We start from the raw sequence: 17339 nt of genomic DNA on the forward strand, positions 1-17339 counted from the left end.
CTCCAAACCCAACTCGCAAACAAAGCCTTAGGGTTAGAAAAGAGGCGACACTTGTTAAAATGGTTTTGGGTCGAATGAGGAAAAGGGAAAAGGAATTATAAGAAACTCTTCCAAAAGAAATTAAAATTTATAACAAAACGAATTAAATATAAATTTTAAGCGTAAAAAATATAAAAATTCATATTTAATTAAAGTTTTGTTGAAAAAATATTTTTTAAAGAGATTCTTATAACATTTTAAACATTCATGAAAAAACTCATTCAAAACTTTGAAAGATATACATAAATTGATTAAAAAGGTATATAATTAAAGTGGTGATGAAAAATATTGTGACTAAAAAGTCGAAGGAAAATTTTTGAGGGACTAAAATATAAATTTGAAATATTTGTTGAGATAAAAAAAAACATATTTACCTCAAAAACTAATTAAAAAAAAAAAAAAAAAAGGTATCATCTTAGGGTTAGAAAAGACGACACTTGTTAAAATGGTTTTGGTGGAATGAGGGAAACGGAAAAGGAAGAGAATAAATCAAGTGATCCAGTTAGTTTGACCAACTAGCGTTGACTGAGAGGGGTAAATTAGGAATTACAAAAAAGCATCATCGACAAACCCTTTACCTTACCCTGTTGCTTGGTTTTATCGTATCATCACTTTACACTCTCGTACACTGCTCTCCTTCGTTTTCATCCCTCAACTCCGCGGCGTAGATCCGGGGAGTTTTTGGGAAACCCTAACTCCGTTAACTAACTCCGTCGCTTTTCGGTTTAATCCACTTTCAAGGTATCTCGCTATTTTCTTCAAACCATCTTTCATATTTCACTTTCATCGCGACAATGGAATAGTTTTCTTATTTTTCTTTTATTTTCGTTCTGTGATTCATTACTTTATCATTGCGTTCTATTCTGTCAATAAATTACTCTATTGTTTTCTTCGATCCTCTTTGCTTTTCCAACTATTTCTATCTTATTTTATTTATTATTCAATTCGATAATTTTACTAATGTTTTTTGTTTTGTTTCATGTTTTAACTGTTAGGTTAGGTTAGTTTATGATGTTTTTTTTTGTGTTGTTTTATACTGTTGGGTTAGGTTAGCTTATGATGTTTTTTTTTTGTATTGTTTTGTTTTATGTTATATGTTATAACTGTTATGTTAGGTTAGCTTTAGGGCTGATTTGAGCTTATCTACCGACTAAATTACATAAGTGAGACAATTTGGGCAAACGTATGGTAACAGTTAATGACATTATGCATATGCTTATTTTCAAGATAGCTTATGAAAATGGTTTCTAGCTTATACGAAAACAATTTAACTTTATTTTATCTTTTATTATTAAAATAGCTTATACATAAATAAGCGTTTATGCCATTCCTGCAAATAAGTTGTTTAGCCAAACAACTCCTTACTCGTGCTGATCTTGTTGATAAATTGTAACAATTACTGTTTCTATCTTGCAGTTATGGCTGGACTTGCACCCGAGGGGTCACAATTCGATGCTGGGAAATTTGATCAAAAAATGAATGACTTGTAAGACCCTTCATTTTTTTCATGTACTAGTTTGTTTTAATGTAGGAATTTTTGGTTTGTTTGAAATCATTATTACTAGTTTGGTTACCTTTTTTTTATGGCTTTTTCTCTCAGGATTGCAGCTGATGGAGATGAATTCTGGACTTCTTATGATGAGGTTTATGATAGTTTTGATGCTATGGGTTTGTTAGAGAATCTCCTCAGGGGCATTTATGCATATGGTGAATTTAATCTTCTTTTTAGTATATTGTTCTTAATGTCTTTGGCCTTTACTTACACCTGGAAAATATTGTTATTCTCTGTCATGGACGTCCCTTTTTATAAGTCTCTTTTTCACTTTTCACATATATTGAGAAAAATTGGTAGAAGTGTTCCTTAGACGGTAAAAGGTTGTGGAAACATTTAATGTGTTGGGATGTGGGTTCGAACCTGCAATACCCCAATTCTCTGCACTTAGGGTCTGTTTGGCAAGTCACATTTTTGAGCTTATAGCTTATATGTTTATATGACGAAAAATGACCCGTTTGGTAACAATCATTCACTCGTGAGCTTATAGCTTATTTTTATTAGCTTATAATGTTTTTTATAAGCTAATTCAAGTAGCTTAAAGCTTATCATTTTTTCTCTCAATTTTACCCTTGTAGTCTTAATTCAAAAAAATTCATGAAATATAATTTTTTAAGTAAATTCATATTTATAAGCTAGTTCAACTGCTAATTTTACCAAACACTACAAATTCAACCAACTAGCGTATCCGCCGTTAACTAGCTACCTTACAAGTCTTCCGCTATTAGCTAGCTTAACAGCTATCCACTATTTTTTTTAGCAAACTGAGCCTTAGTGCATGTGTGTTTTGTTGCTAACTTTTTGAAACCAAAAAAAAAAATGTTGTAACTAATGTGTATATTTTGTGCATAACTAATTAACTATTGGTTAATTACTCTGTGTATAGATGTATCCAACATTGACTTTTCTTCTTCCAAGACAAATCAGTAGCATCAATTAGTTTTATGTTTGAATAAATCAGTAATAGATGTATCTAGTAATTTGAAAGATGCCTTATATTTGGGGGCACTTTTTCTCCAAATTGTCCTTATAATTAGTCATGGAAGGAATATTGTTCTACCGTTGTACTCTTAAAAATTCAAAATATATGGTAGTAACATAGTACTAGACACTTTCTGTTTTCTTTGGTATTGTTTTTTTCTCTACGATGGGTTCAAATAATTTAACTAGTATGACTCGTGCTTTAGGTTTTGAAAAGCCATCTGCTATTCAGCAAAGGGGGATAGTTCCCTTCTGCAAGGGACTTGATGTTATTCAACAGGCTCAGTCTGGAACCGGGAAAACAGCAACTTTCTGCTCTGGTGTTCTCCAGCAACTTGACTACAATGTGACTCAGTGCCAGGCCTTGGTTTTAGCTCCAACTCGTGAGCTTGCTCAGCAGATTGAGAAGGTTATGCGTGCGCTTGGAGACTATCTAGGTGTTAAGGTGCATGCTTGTGTCGGAGGTACAAGTGTTCGTGAAGACCAACGTATTCTATCAAGTGGTGTTCATGTTGTGGTTGGTACTCCTGGTCGTGTGTTTGATATGCTGCGCAGACAGTCTCTTCACCCAGATTACATCAAGATGTTTGTGTTGGATGAGGCTGATGAAATGCTTTCTCGAGGTTTCAAAGATCAGGTACCATCTATTTCATAATTGTTGTAGTCCTTTTTCACTTTTGTCAATTACTTACCTTCTGTGTTGTTTTTTTATGTGTACAACCCACACTTGTCTTTTTACTTTTCTATATTGATGTTTAAATTCGTTCATATCAAAAAAATTCTCTCTCTCGCTTTATCTTATAATTGTTTGATTTAATATGTTCCATTTTCTTATTTCTGCTTCATCTGTTCCATTTTCAGCTCTGTTAAGTGTTTTGTTTCTTTTTGGAATTTTGACGGGAAGAGCGAAGAGGGCATGGAGGGGGGGGCTCACCTATTTTTGGATTGGGAGTGTGTTTTTGGAGGAGGGGGGATTGAAATAGCTATGACTAATTTTTTACTTGTTGAGAGTAGTATAACAAGATAGGAGGATCTAGGGGATTTTTCAAAGTCCTCCATAATTATCCGAATTCCTCCCCGAATTCATTTTTTAGTTTCCCCAACTTGTGGGGAGTTTCGGTCCTGTTGAGAAAAAATTAACCTCCATGCAAGGTGGGGGTGGGAGTTATCTTCCATTTCCCTTCTCTTCCTCTTTTCCCCCAAACATCTGCCTCCCAAACAAACACTTTACTTTTGGAATTTCTTATATAGTAATAATGTTAATAAAATATGTGAGTAATTCTCGTTCAATCAACTTAAGAATTTAACCTTTTTTCTGGCCTTATTGGTCTGTAGTCATATTTGTACTAGATTTGATCTATGTAAACCGCTTTAACCTCCTTGGCTTTTTTGTTATCAGATCTATGATATCTTTCAGCTGCTGCCAGGTAAGATTCAAGTAGGAGTTTTCTCTGCTACAATGCCTCCTGAGGCACTTGAGATCACAAGGAAGTTTATGAACAAACCTGTGAGGATCCTTGTGAAGCGTGATGAGCTTACCTTAGAGGGTATTAAGCAGTTTTATGTCAATGTTGAGAAAGAGGAGTGGAAGCTGGACACACTCTGTGATCTTTATGAGACATTAGCCATCACTCAGAGTGTCATTTTTGTGAACACCAGGAGGAAAGTTGATTGGTTGACTGACAAAATGCGAAGCCGAGACCATACAGTCTCAGCTACTCACGGAGACATGGATCAAAATACCAGGGACATTATTATGCGTGAATTCCGTTCTGGGTCTTCTCGTGTTTTAATAACTACCGATCTGTTGGCTCGTGGTATTGATGTCCAACAAGTGTCTCTGGTTATAAATTTTGACCTCCCTACCCAGCCTGAGAACTATCTCCATCGTATTGGTCGTAGTGGAAGGTTTGGTAGAAAAGGTGTTGCCATTAACTTTGTCACGAAGGAAGATGAAGGAATGCTACGAGATATCCAGAAGTTTTACAATGTGTTAGTTGAGGAGCTGCCATCAAATGTTGCTGAGCTTCTCTGATGAGATTTTGTCCTCCATATATTAGTCGGAAATTAGTACTTTTGGCATGTGTTATGAGTATTTACTTTACACCCTCCCCTTTTTGGTTTTATTTCTGCTTTTGAACTTTGTCTGTTTGATAGTCTTGGTAATTTATGTTGCATTTTGAAGTTGTCTGAATATCGGGGTAGGTACTTGCATGTTGAATTCATTATTGGCCAAATTGGTGTTAGACACTCACTCTTACTTATTTCTAGAAGGCAATTTTTCTAGAGTGAGTTTTAACGTTATTTGTTTATTTGTTTAACTTTAAAGACATTGTTATGTTTTTTTTAACGTATTTAGAAATTGTGTGATGAGACGTAGTGGCCATTAGACTCGTTGATATTATGTATATGCTTCTCTTGAATTGAATCATTTTATTCTCTTGCTTTATCTTTTAAATTTGCTTCTGTTTCTTATGCCAAGTCTCGAACAAGTGCCATAAGGACTTGGAGTGATCATACAACCAAATGGCTTGTCTGGAAGATGACTATTTTGAAATGAAATATAAGAATAAAATATTATAATTGTGTGGGTCGTTTTTTTATAGATAAAATGAATGTGCAAGAAGATTAATTAATCAACAAAAAAGCTAGTCCTATGTTTTGTCCAAAATTAGTCCTAGGTAAAATAGAGATACTTAATGGTGGCTGCCACCGAAAGAGGATCACATGAAATGTAACATAGATGCAGGTACAGTGATCAAAGGAGCTATGGTATTGGTATGGTATATGCATTCGGAATTCTCAAAGCGATTTATCAAATCTATGACATTGATTCGAGGGGACTCCCCCTCCTTTGGAAGCGGAAGTAATAAGTTTAAGGGAAGCTATTATTTGGGAGGTGTGTTATTTGAACAATTATTTTGGGACAATTTATGAGACAATTAAATATATATACAAGATAATGTGGATGCTCACACATAGAGCAAAACAAGCAAAAAATATTTGTCTTATAGTATATCTTTAGCTGTCCTATAAACTATCGAAAATGATCGTTCAAATAACATTTCTCTTATTTTCATGGTAACATTTCTTTTTTGACTTTGAATTTAATAATATATGTTACCAATTCTGATCAATAAACATGCAACATATATTGATTTATTTTACCATTTTTTTAAATTGAAAATTTCTTTACCTATTAAGTTTAATTTTATTTTTAAATATTTTCATATTAAATATTATTAAAAATACTAAAATTAATATTAAGTTGCAGTATAATTAAATATGAATAAAATAGTACACCCTCCGGTCACTATTATAAGCAAAAATTTACATTTTAGATTTATTCGATTAATGATGTATGCGATCTTTATTATAGACTACATACATTTTGCTTGTAATAGTGACCGGAGTGTGTAATATGTTAGGTAAAGTTGTGGGACCTGATATAAGTTTTTCAAAGTTCACCATTGGAATTGAAAATAAGTGAGTTGCTTGAAAATGATGTGTCATAATGTAACCTACAAAATACTACTAGCCATTACCATTTATGAAGATTATTACATTGGAGGTGCTCTTAGCATTTTTTAATAAAATAAGTAGAAGATGAACCGACGTTAGTCTCAGGGCGTAAGAGAAAACGTGTCTATGAAACAACAAAATAACTGGGTTAAGATTGACGTGTCACCTTCAAGTTTAAGTAAAGTCTGTGGTACGTGCGGGTTCACCTTCCTTTGCTTTGCTGCATTCACCCACCTTACCTTCTTCGCTTCGCATGTGCTCAAGCTCGATCTCGATCTCAATCAAGTGATTCTCATTTAAGAATTTTCCTTTCCTATATAAATAAATAAATAAACTCTTTTCATTTGTTCATTCAAAAATCTCTCTCTCTCTCTCTCTCTCCCCACAAACAATAAATACCCCACCACCTTTACTATTCGAATTCGAATCAATCAATCAAATATATTCTTCCCTGCATTAGCGAACCTGTCTCAACTCTCTATTAATAAATAAATAATAAAATATTATTATTTATTTATTTCTTCTATAAATCTAGATAGATATCCAAATATAACAGATTTTGCATCCAAAATTATATAGAATAAAATAAAAGATCGTTTGAGGAGTAGACCAAAGTAAAGTAAACGTCCGATGGCGATTTCCGACGACCCTCACGGTGCCGTCCGGAACCCAACGGTTCTCAACGACTCCTCTGTTTTACGTCGCAGACCGAGCGCAGCCTCCGTCAGCGGCTTCTTCGAATCGTCTGCCACGGTGGAAGGCGAGAGTTCCGGTGAAGAGTCGGTGAAGGATTCTAGTTCCGATGACTCTATCGGCACTGACCAAAACATCGCTGCTGCCAATTCTGATCAAAATCAAGTGCCTGATATTTCTTCGATTAAATTCACTTACCGTCCTTCTGTTCCCGCTCATCGTAAAATCAAGGAAAGTCCACTCAGCTCCGATAACATTTTCCGTCAGGTTCTCGCCGTTAATCTAAGCTCGTATTGTATATATAAATTGAAATGTTAATCTACTCCCTTATATCAACTGTTACCAATATGTTAAATTACTTATACTGTTTGGTAGATTTTGTTTTTATTTCTAAATTTGATGATTATAATTATAATTTGCCATGAGACTGAAAAATTGCAATGAAAAAAAGTTAGTTGAATGAATAGAGCAAAATCACATTGAACCACCGTGATTTTTACAGAAGCTAGGGAGGGAGTGCATGTTTGTTATCATGATAGGATAGGATAGGTTAGGTTGTCAGATTGTCATAATCACAATGAGCCATTGCTATTTTATAAAAAGTTGCTAGCTTTTGCAAAATCACGGTGGCTCATTGCTATTATGGCAAAGTTACTATAATACCGAACATGCAAAAAGTGCATGTTTGTTCTTCATTAATGTGAAAAGGAAAACATTAAAAAAATATGAAGTGTATGTACAGTGTACTAGACGGTACCAATTGTTAGTATCAATTAATGCTTTGAATTGAATAGAATGGCAGAGCTGTGTTTTCAGTTTTGTTGTTATAAATGAACATGCGTGCGGACCAGGTAACTGTATTTCTTTACTAATTATCGAATCAGTTGCAGAGTCATGCTGGCCTCTTCAACCTCTGTATAGTAGTCCTTGTTGCAGTGAACAGCAGACTTATCATTGAGAATTTAATGAAGGTTTCCCTCTTCCTCTCCTCTTTAATATGATCAACTTTTTTATGCCATTAAGATCCTGTTTGGATAAAAATCTTAATTTGCAGTTTATAGCACAATCACTTATCATGGCAAGCGCTTGTCATGTTAAGCGCTTATGTATAAGCTATTTCAATAATAGCAAATAAAAAAAAGCTATATTGTTTCTATATAAGTTATAGGCTGGTTTAATTAGCTATGTAGAAGAGGTCATGAAGATAAGCTGAAAACAGCTTAAAAACTGCTTTCATAAGTTTTTTCAAATAGTCCCACAAGTGCTTATGTCAATAGATATAAGCTCAAAACAGCTTATAAACATGTATTAAGCCGTTTTCAAAGTTTTTTGAAATAGTCTCACAAGTGCTTAGATCAGTAAATAAGCTCAAATAAGCCAATCCAAACAGGCCCTAAGTTTGATAGTTCATTTTTTGTCCCTTTTCAATGTGTGATTTTTTTGTTCTGCAGTACGGTTGGTTGATTAAGACTGGCTTTTGGTTTAGTTCAAAATCATTGAGAGATTGGCCCCTCTTCATGTGTTGGTAATGTCTCTTAATTATTTATTATTTATTTTGAAGAATGAGTTAGGATTATTTCTTTACACTTAACTTGACAGTAAGTGCTTTATGCTTGTTTTGCAGTCTTAGTCTTGCAATATTTCCTTTGGCGGCCTTTATAGTGGAAAAGTTGGCACAACAAAAGTGTATTTATGAACCTGTAAGCTATCAGAATTCAAACCAGTTGTACTTTTTGAGTGCTTGGGGGGACCACATGAGATCCTTGTTTCCTTATAGCTAAAATAATTTTCAAATGATGTAGGTTGCACTTTGGTGTTCTATTTCATACTACATGATGATAAATATTTAATGCATGAGAATGTTCATTTGAATTTTGCAGATTGTTGTTCTACTTCATATAATCATTGCAACAACTGCGGTTCTCTATCCTATTTTAGTAATCCTCAGGTCAGTTTTGTACTTTGTATATTCTTCTGAATAGATTTTGGAGCTTCAATCTAGACTCGTTCTCTAAGTTTTAACATTTCTGATTAAACTATCAGGCAACTTTAATAGAATTTGCTTATGAAAGTTAAGTATACAATGATAAGAATTGTTATTTAATTGAATCCTCAGAATATGATACACTAATTCCTAGGTACCCCGGGTGTTACAGAAGCCTGGCAACTCTCCTCACAACTGCTTCCAAAAGACCTGATAACCCCCAGTTCCTATTTTCCCACTTTTTTATAACTACCATTGTATGTTATTCTGTTACAGTGACTATTGCCCTGAAAACTTTAATCCCATATTGTCCTGCTTACTTTTTCTAATGTAAAACTTCTGTACTGGAGCTCTACTGTCACTGTGACATCATCTTTTGCAGGAAGTTTATCCATAAGTCCTTTAGTTAGTTAGTGGGTGAGGATGTGATGTAATAAATAGGAAGAATTGGGAAATAAAAAGGTGTGATAGATGTATGTGAGTTTGGAAGTGTTGGAGCGCTCACGAAGCAGCATGGATTTCAGCATTCTTTCCCTCTGATCACATTGATCCAGGGAATAGTTCATGATACAAGTCTCTCATTTTCTGTTGATTCTTCTTGTTTCTACTCCTCCCAATACCAGCCGAGTCTATCAAAAATTTAAAAGCATTATTTTTTTTTTAATTGAGATATGAAGCTCTTGGGTGAACCATGGGAGTATTTGTTTTTAGCATGTCGGAATTGAATGTCTAGAAAATTATTATTGGAAAGTTGAAATGGACAAGTAAGTTGATTCTTCTTGTTTCTCTTCCTCCCAATACCATTTGAGTCTATCAAAATTTTAAATGCATTATTTTTTATTTTTAGTTGAGAGATATGAAGCCCTTGAGTGAATCATGGTTCCACATTTTATTCTTAACTTTTATCATGTCAGACTTGGAAATTATTATCGGAAAGTTGAAATGGCCAAATAAATAAGGAAAATTGATAAATTGAAACAAAAAAAAAAATTGAAAACAAGAGCAGGACCTTCCTTATTTTCCTAATATGATACAGGAAGCCTGTTTGTAGACATGTGAGTTGCTTTATGAGGGACAAAGTAAAGATGACTACTTTAGGGATAACTAATTATATACTTGTGCATTTTTTGTCACTTCAATAGATAAGGCTATAGCAGAGATGCTTGTGTTTCTCTGCAGGTGTGATTCTGCTTTTGTGTCAGGCGTCACATTGATGCTACTTGCTTGCATTGTATGGTTAAAACTGGTTTCTTATGCACATACGAACTATGATTTGAGAGCACTTACAAATTCAATTGAAAAGGTAATATTTGTGTTCCACCTTTAATTTGTTAGATAGCTATTGCAGAATATCATTTCAACTTTTTGTAGAATAAAATACTTCAGGATGAGGATATGCTGCACAATCTATGTGATATTCAGTTTTAAAACAGGAACATCCTGATTTACTAAGCTGTAGCTTTCGGATCTCATGCTCTCTTAACATATTATCAGATATGCTAAAAGCACAGTTTCATTTCATCTTCATAAGAATTACTTCCACAATGTTATCCCCTTCACCTCTTACTTTTTTCTGGAATGACTTCTCTCTTCAGATGCGTGAATGTGCAGTACATACACATTCTGTTTTTACCCCATTCAATCTTGTTTCCTGTGTTGCAGGGAGAAGCGCTTCCCAATACTCACATGGAATATGCATATTATGTAAGCTTCAAAAGCCTGGCCTACTTTATGGTTGCTCCTACGTTATGTTACCAGGTAGCAGCATTTTCGAGTGATTTATTTTAATTTTAATATGCAATTTCTTTTGACTTGTCATTGTTTCCTCATCTAGTTTCACCAAATTTACTTCTGGTGATATTTGCATTCAATTTTATCTCATTAGATTGCTTATATAAGCACAACCGTATGGACTTGTTGATGTATCTTCAGTATGGAATATGTTTAAGGTTTTTATTGAAGAGTCTAGTCAGAATGTTTGAGTTTTCTGTGTGATCACTTGATTAGTAGGAAATGGGTTTTTATTGAAGAGTCTAGTCAGAATGTTTGAGTTTTCCGTGTGATCACTTCATTAGTAGGAAATGGGTCCAATTATTAACTTATCTTTCCATTTGGTCTTCAAGTGTTGGCCATTTGACCTCATGCATATCACACTCAATGCTTCTTTTCTCATGGTGTGACTTTAGACAACAAAACAATTTGCAGAATCAAATACGAACTCTGTAGCATAACTCTCAAAATTCTTTTTCTAGATTCCCTTGTATGTTCCAGTTGTACAAAGTTCCCTTGCATTCCACTAGTCATATCTAACCTTTATCTCACTGTCACATTTGATTTGGTTGTGTTTTGTACTTGTCGTTGCTTCTGGTTATTATATATATTTAGGGGCTGAAGCTATTTTAGGGGATTGGCTATTACATATTAACTACCATGAAAATATAAACGTAACATAGTTTTCTTCTGCTGCTGAGAATACTGTATTGGCTGCGCCATCTTATTTTATTTTAGTTTTGATATCCTAGGTGGCAGATTGTTTTCTGTGTTTTCCCACATACATGCATTGCACTTCTTTTTTTTTCTAAGAGCAAAATTTCCTCCGATCTTTCTCACATGTATCTTGTTCTCATTTAATGTGTGCTATTTTTTTAGCCAAGATATCCTCGCACCCCTTCCATTCGAAAGGGTTGGGTGTTACGTCAATTTGTCAAGCTGATAATATTTACTGGAGTTATGGGATTTATAATAGAACAAGTAAGTAGTCCTTGATAATAAATTGTGTTAGTTTTTACCGTTCTGTTCCTTTATGTTTAAGTTGTTCTATTTTAAACTTCACCAACTAAGTTGTTCTATTTTGAAACTTCACCAACTCTGTAGATATTCTGACAATGTTTTGATCATATAATTTTGCAGTATATTAATCCTATTGTAAAAAACTCCCAGCATCCTTTTAAGGGAAACATTCTATATGCCATTGAAAGAGTTCTGAAGCTGTCTGTTCCAAATCTATATGTGTGGCTCTGCATGTTCTACTGCTTCTTCCACCTTTGGTATTCCATCTCTTATTCAGTTAAACATGTGTGATGTGTGTTTTTCATATAAAACATTACTATGAATTGTTTTCACTTGCCGTAAATTTGAGAGAAAAAATTTCTAGTTTCATTTGTTTAATGTTTTGGCTTCTGTGCCCTGTCAATTTTCTAATGCTGATAATGTCATATATCTATCTGTTTGTAATTGATTAATCTTTGAAACAATCCTCAATATCATATCCATCTTAGTGTAAAGTATAAGCCCTCAAAGTGCATAATTTATGGGAAGATCTTAGATGATATGATGTTGTGTGCATATGGAGACTGCTGTTGTCTGAAGTATACACTCATGGCATGTAAAGTTATTTTTATAGTCTATCATTGGTGCACCACCCAGGGAATTATAGAATTGTGACCCTACTTAGTAGAATAAAATTTAATAGCTGTTGTCTTTGGTGCGCCACTCATGGTTAATTTAAGTGATGCTCTGACCCAGATGCACAAAGGGATTGGAGAACTTTCTTTTATTGATGAGTTTTGTATGATTTTCCCGTGTCTTGTGAGAATATCTTATTTCTCTTCATTCATGCTCCTTTTTTTTCTTCTATAAATTCATTCTTTTAAAAAATGATTTATGTCTACGCATGCAAATGCTGATCTGTATGTTTTAGTTGTGGATATTGGAAGCATAGTTCAACTTTGTATTATCAAAATTGATTAGTATTTGAAGCAATTTATCCATGGGCCACTGTTTGAATCTAGGTTGAATATATTGGCAGAGCTTCTTCGATTTGGTGATCGTGAATTTTACAAGGATTGGTGGAATGCAAGAACTGTTGAAGAGGTACAATCTCTACCTTAATACATTGTTGTTTATTTACAATACTTCCATTCTTTTACTAAGATTATTTGTGACTTACTTGTCTTTCTTGGATGTATTTGTACCACTGCTGCCATCAGTATTGGAGGATGTGGAATATGGTATGTCTTTCAGACTTAATTTTAATGATCAAGTTGTATAAGCCTTTCTTTGTTTTTGTTATCTCCAAATATTTTGCTTGTCCCTTCAATTCCTTTGAACATGTCTATGAGGCTATGTTACAGAAAGCAAAAGGAGTAGTCACAGGGCTTGTCTCCATTGTTGCTTCTGTAGTTTCCTACTGTTAATAAATGATTCTAAAATTGAATGTCAGAACACATCTGTGGTTTTTATTACTTTTAAGTGGAGTTCTAAATCATTGGTGTACATCTGAGCGGTTTCTTTCATGTTGCAGCCTGTTCACAAATGGATGATTCGTCACCTATATTTTCCATGTCTGAGGACTGGTATACCAAAGGTAATCAAGCATCTTCTTGTGTTACGGAACAAACCCTGTACTTTTTCAGTCTAAAAACTTACGTGTGAATGGATTTTCTTTTTTGGATATTGTCAGTTTGTGTTTACCATCTCAATTTATTGCTGTCGAATTCAAATTAAACATCTTACTTCAGTCCTAATAAACATGTACCTGTGTAGAGAATTCTCATAGAATTTACGTTGCGTGAGTTGTAATTACGCGCGCGCGCTCGCGCGCACACACACGCTAGTTGTATGCTAATACATGTTTGATGCACTTGGGAGCTATGTGTAGAAAGTATTCAATTGATAGACAATAGTCTAAGTAGAAGTTTCCTATTCTGTCATTTCAGATAATGACTTTGGAACTTTAGAACTGAAAATGAATACAATTATAATATAATTTAAAAAGGGACCAATGTCTAAATTTTTCATTTTTATATGAACAAAAACATACCCAACACATTTTGTTTGGAACCAAAGAAAATGGATTGAAAATAAAAAATGAAAGAAGGCTTATATTTATACCTTTAGTCCCTGGTCCCTGAATTAATAATCCTTTCAAACTTTCCCTGCAAAATGCAAATATTAATCACTTGACTTTTGGTCCCTCGTGTCATTTAATTGCTGCCATGTCACTGATTAGCTGACGTGGCACAGCTGAATAGACCAATGGCTTGCTGAGTCACAACAGAGCCACTGCTATGTTAACTAAATGTTGACAAATCTTATTTCCATCCCTCTTCCATTGTGTCCGATTTATTATGTATTATAATTCCCTCTAACTAATCCAGTAACTACTCTAGCTGCCACAAACTAAATTCTAACCATCTTCTGTCGTAACACATTTTTTTTTTTCACTTTTCTTCTTCCTTGGTCTTTGTTATCAAACATTTCTTACTATGATAATTGTTCTTCATTGGTTGATATTTTTTGGATTGGCTATTCACGTGTTGAGCATATCCATTTTTTTTTTCTTGAGCTCTAATATAATTTTTCTTGAATTTTTTTATCATCTTATTGTACAGGGTGCTGCTGTTTTAATTGCCTTCATGGTTTCTGCTTTGTTCCATGAGGTGTGTTGTTCGTCTCTTTTTGTATATACATCCTTCACTGCTCCCTTTTTGTTTATACCATAATTTCGCCAAGATACTCTCGATGATGTGATTTAGCCCTGAATCATTTTGTGTGCATGTTTGTAATTATGTTGTTTTTAACGAATCTGTCATTTATTCCTCCTAATAAAAGTATGCATGTAAATATGAATTACTTAATTTTATTGCCAATTACAACCAGAGTTATACAAGTTTCTCACGGTTTTTAGTCTGTCTGAGTGCAGCTGTGCATCGCGGTTCCTTGCCACATATTCAAGTTGTGGGCGTTTAGTGGAATTATGTTTCAGGTAAAATCAAATTACCGTATTGTTCTTGTGTTCGCTCATCTGTTATTATTGAACTCGAGTTTTCTTTTATTGTCAAATTAATACAATTTTTTGAAGAAATCAATCTGGCCTAGAAAAAGAAAAGCCGTTATTTAAGAGCTGGCCAAGAAAAACAAAAGCTGTTGTTTCTGTTTCTGCTCTTCGATGTCTGAATGAAAGAAAATGTTATCTAGGTAGAGAGTAAGGAATCCCTGCTGTCTTTGGAATATTTTTCTTTTTAGTCTTTCATAGGTTCTCTCCACCGAAAATAATTTTTTCGGGGTACTGTCGCACACTAAATGGGCATCTCTCCCAATTGAGATTCAAACATTAGTTTGACATATTGTGGAAATAGTCGATAATCATAAAGATCATCCTTATTATTAATATTTGGTTCACCTTACATGATAATGAACGTCTTTTTTATATAGGTTCCTTTGGTCTTGATAACTAATTATCTGCAAAATAAATTCAGCAACTCAATGGTAAGTGTGCTGTTTACGCATATTGGTTTATCATAATGTATCTTATCGTTTCGTTATCTTAGAAGTTGCTTCATTGGTTTGCTTTTAATTTGTTTTCTATTTTCTTCATGCCAGGTTGGAAATATGTTTTTTTGGTTCACATTTTGTATTCTTGGTCAACCTATGTGTGTACTACTATACTATCACGACTTGATGAGTAGAAATAGTAAACTTGATTAAAGTAGCATTACATCATTAGTAGTGCTATTTATCTAGATCCATATACTTTGTTAACTCAACTCCTCTGGCAATTCTATCAATATGTAAATTTTGAATCAATGCCTGGCATTGATAACTGCCAAGGAACAGTAGAACTAGTTTTTGGTAGATGTTATTAGAAGGATAGATCATAGATGTAAATGGCTTGTGTACAAAATATTTATTCCTTCCTAGGATGATGTTTCTTAACATGTGAAATATTCAATGTGATTTTTTTTCTTCATCTGGGTGGATATTCTTTAATTCTCTCTGTTATAATTATAATATTGAGTCCTAGATTTCTCAATCGTCTTAGTTTTAGAACACACGGTCCAATTCCAACAACTATTATTTAATTTTTAATTTAATGCTGGTGTGTTTTTTGTTTGATCTCATGAGCAATTTGAAGAATTTTAGTTATTTTTAGTTGAGTTAATTTTCTCCTGTCATCAGCATCTCAGTCAAAACTCTTCAATATTATATCATTTCATTTCATTGAAAAACTTGAAGAATATTATGTGTTAAATCAATGGATATTTTTAAAGTGAGGTTGGATGTAAAATTATTAACGTTTACAAAAAAAATGAGCGATTACATTGATAAGGTGAAGGGTCTACGCCGGGAAGAAAAATTAAAACTGCACTAAATTGAAATCGAAATCTAAAATAAAGATAGAACCAACAACATAATTTAGCAAACCTTATTATTTTTTCTTCATATTGTTTTGCTTTCAACCTAGTTTTGTTGTCAAACGAATACTCAAGAAGTTTATATTTGCCTCTGCACCAGGAAATTAAGGAGCTCAAACTCTGCATCTTCATATCTAATATTTAAGATCAGTCTTTTTATCGCTGGACAAATTCTATTTTATAAAGGGATCGGAATTCATTCGGACATGTTTGGTTGTTGTTGATTAAAATTAATTTTATTTTCAGAATTGATTGCACTTAAAGCTAGAATTTGTAGATTTTTATTCTATAATTGATTTTCATACAAAAAATTATAGTTCAACCCATTTTACATGAATATATATATATATATATATATATATATATATATATATATATATATATATATATATATATATACACAAATCATTTTTAGTCAGAATCGCTTCTACAAAATCAATTATATCCTCTGCACAATCAAACACACACTAAGTCTCTCCATTATTAGTCCACTAACTTTTTTAAAGTGAACATTCAATTTAATTAATAAAGTACATTTTATTACTTTCATATAAAAATTGTTATAAAAAACAATTATTTCACCAACCCTTAAACTATATGAAGTAGTAACACAAGAACATTTGGATTTGGATGAGAAGAGAATAGAATTTTTAGATTAATTAAAGGGTACAAGGGTCTTGCTAACGAGTGCTCTAAGAGTATTGTTTAAGAAACTTACAAAAAGAAACTTTGTTTTGAAAATACAAGCCAAACACATGTAAAAGTCATAATTACACAATTTCCAATGTAAAAATTACTATTTTTGAATGTTTAAGAAAAATGCTAATAAGTGCCCTAAGGGTATTGTTTAAGCATCTAAAAGTAGTAACTTTTGCATTGAAAATTGTACGGTTATAACTTTAACAAGTGTTTGACTTGTATTTTCAAGACATTATTTCTTTTTGTGGGTTCCTTAAACAATACCCTTAGGGCACTTGTTAACAAGACCATGGATAAAGAGCCATGTTTTTATTACTAGATTGATTTATTATTATTATTATTTTTTTTTATTTATTATTATTATTATTATTATTATTATTATTATTATTATTATTATTATTTTATGCATTGTCCCTACCAACTGAGTTAAGCTCATGAGGACATTATTATTATTATTATTATAGTATACTAGTTTTTCTTTTTGTAAAAAAAGAGAGTACTCGAGCCGTCATCTACGATCACAGTTTGTTTTACTTTATCTACTAAAGATGGGTGATTTTTGACCAAAAACTACTGCTCTAAATCACTTTTCTTTTTCCCCTTTATTTAAATAATTAATTTTCATATATATAATTTTTGAAAGTAGTGTTATAGTTAGGGAAAGATAGAGTAT

At 33.0% G+C, this 17339-nt stretch overlaps 2 protein-coding genes across 5 annotated transcripts; both read left to right on the forward strand.

Annotated features, from left to right (window-relative positions):
• The first annotated feature begins 638 nt into the window (after positions 1-638).
• On the forward strand, positions 639-4945 carry LOC146902984 (eukaryotic initiation factor 4A-15-like). The gene is made up of 5 exons (XM_085731463.1): positions 639-780; positions 1456-1525; positions 1640-1746; positions 2779-3209; positions 3972-4945. The coding sequence occupies exons 2-5, from the start codon at positions 1458-1460 to the stop codon at positions 4605-4607; spliced, it is 1242 nt and encodes a 413-aa protein (XP_085587589.1). The 5' UTR covers positions 639-780; positions 1456-1457; the 3' UTR covers positions 4608-4945.
• Positions 4946-6648: 1703 nt separating this feature from the next.
• TAG1 (membrane bound O-acyl transferase (MBOAT) family protein) lies at positions 6649-15522 on the forward strand. Of its 4 annotated transcripts, none has more exons than XR_015021116.1 (16): positions 6649-7054; positions 7672-7758; positions 8239-8312; positions 8412-8487; positions 8668-8735; positions 9951-10074; positions 10434-10529; positions 11421-11522; positions 11682-11818; positions 12563-12644; positions 12761-12781; positions 13075-13137; positions 14165-14212; positions 14461-14538; positions 14988-15041; positions 15156-15522. XR_015021116.1 is itself a non-coding variant. In XM_085731467.1 (16 exons), exons 1-16 carry the CDS (start codon positions 6725-6727, stop codon positions 15258-15260), a joined length of 1530 nt encoding a protein of 509 aa, XP_085587593.1. In that variant the 5' UTR covers positions 6649-6724; the 3' UTR covers positions 15261-15522. The 4 variants fall into 4 exon arrangements, 2 of the variants coding, with proteins under 2 accessions (XP_085587593.1, XP_085587594.1); XR_015021117.1 differs by having other exon boundaries at positions 7678-7758; XM_085731467.1 differs by having other exon boundaries at positions 14476-14538.
• Positions 15523-17339: the final 1817 nt, after the last annotated feature.

Source organism: Medicago sativa, chromosome 8 (genome assembly GCF_051527215.1).
Source record: "Medicago sativa cultivar Bolivia chromosome 8, Bolivia_mono, whole genome shotgun sequence".
Taxonomy (NCBI): domain Eukaryota; kingdom Viridiplantae; phylum Streptophyta; class Magnoliopsida; order Fabales; family Fabaceae; genus Medicago; species Medicago sativa.

What these genes read in the sequence shown, in the direction of transcription:
- LOC146902984 (XM_085731463.1), top strand. Translation starts at nt 1,458, where the DNA reads ATGGCTGGACTTGCACCCGAGGGGTCACAATTCGATGCTGGGAAATTT. An exon ending in GATCAAAAAATGAATGACTT is followed by an intron (nt 1,526 to 1,639) that starts GTAAGACCCTTC and finishes TTTTTCTCTCAG; the next exon opens with GATTGCAGCTGATGGAGATG. An exon ending in CTCGAGGTTTCAAAGATCAG is followed by an intron (nt 3,210 to 3,971) that starts GTACCATCTATT and finishes TTTTGTTATCAG; the next exon opens with ATCTATGATATCTTTCAGCT.
- TAG1 (XM_085731467.1), top strand. Translation starts at nt 6,725, where the DNA reads ATGGCGATTTCCGACGACCCTCACGGTGCCGTCCGGAACCCAACGGTT. An exon ending in CCGATAACATTTTCCGTCAG is followed by an intron (nt 7,055 to 7,671) that starts GTTCTCGCCGTT and finishes TTATCGAATCAG; the next exon opens with TTGCAGAGTCATGCTGGCCT. An exon ending in AAAAGTGTATTTATGAACCT is followed by an intron (nt 8,488 to 8,667) that starts GTAAGCTATCAG and finishes TGAATTTTGCAG; the next exon opens with ATTGTTGTTCTACTTCATAT.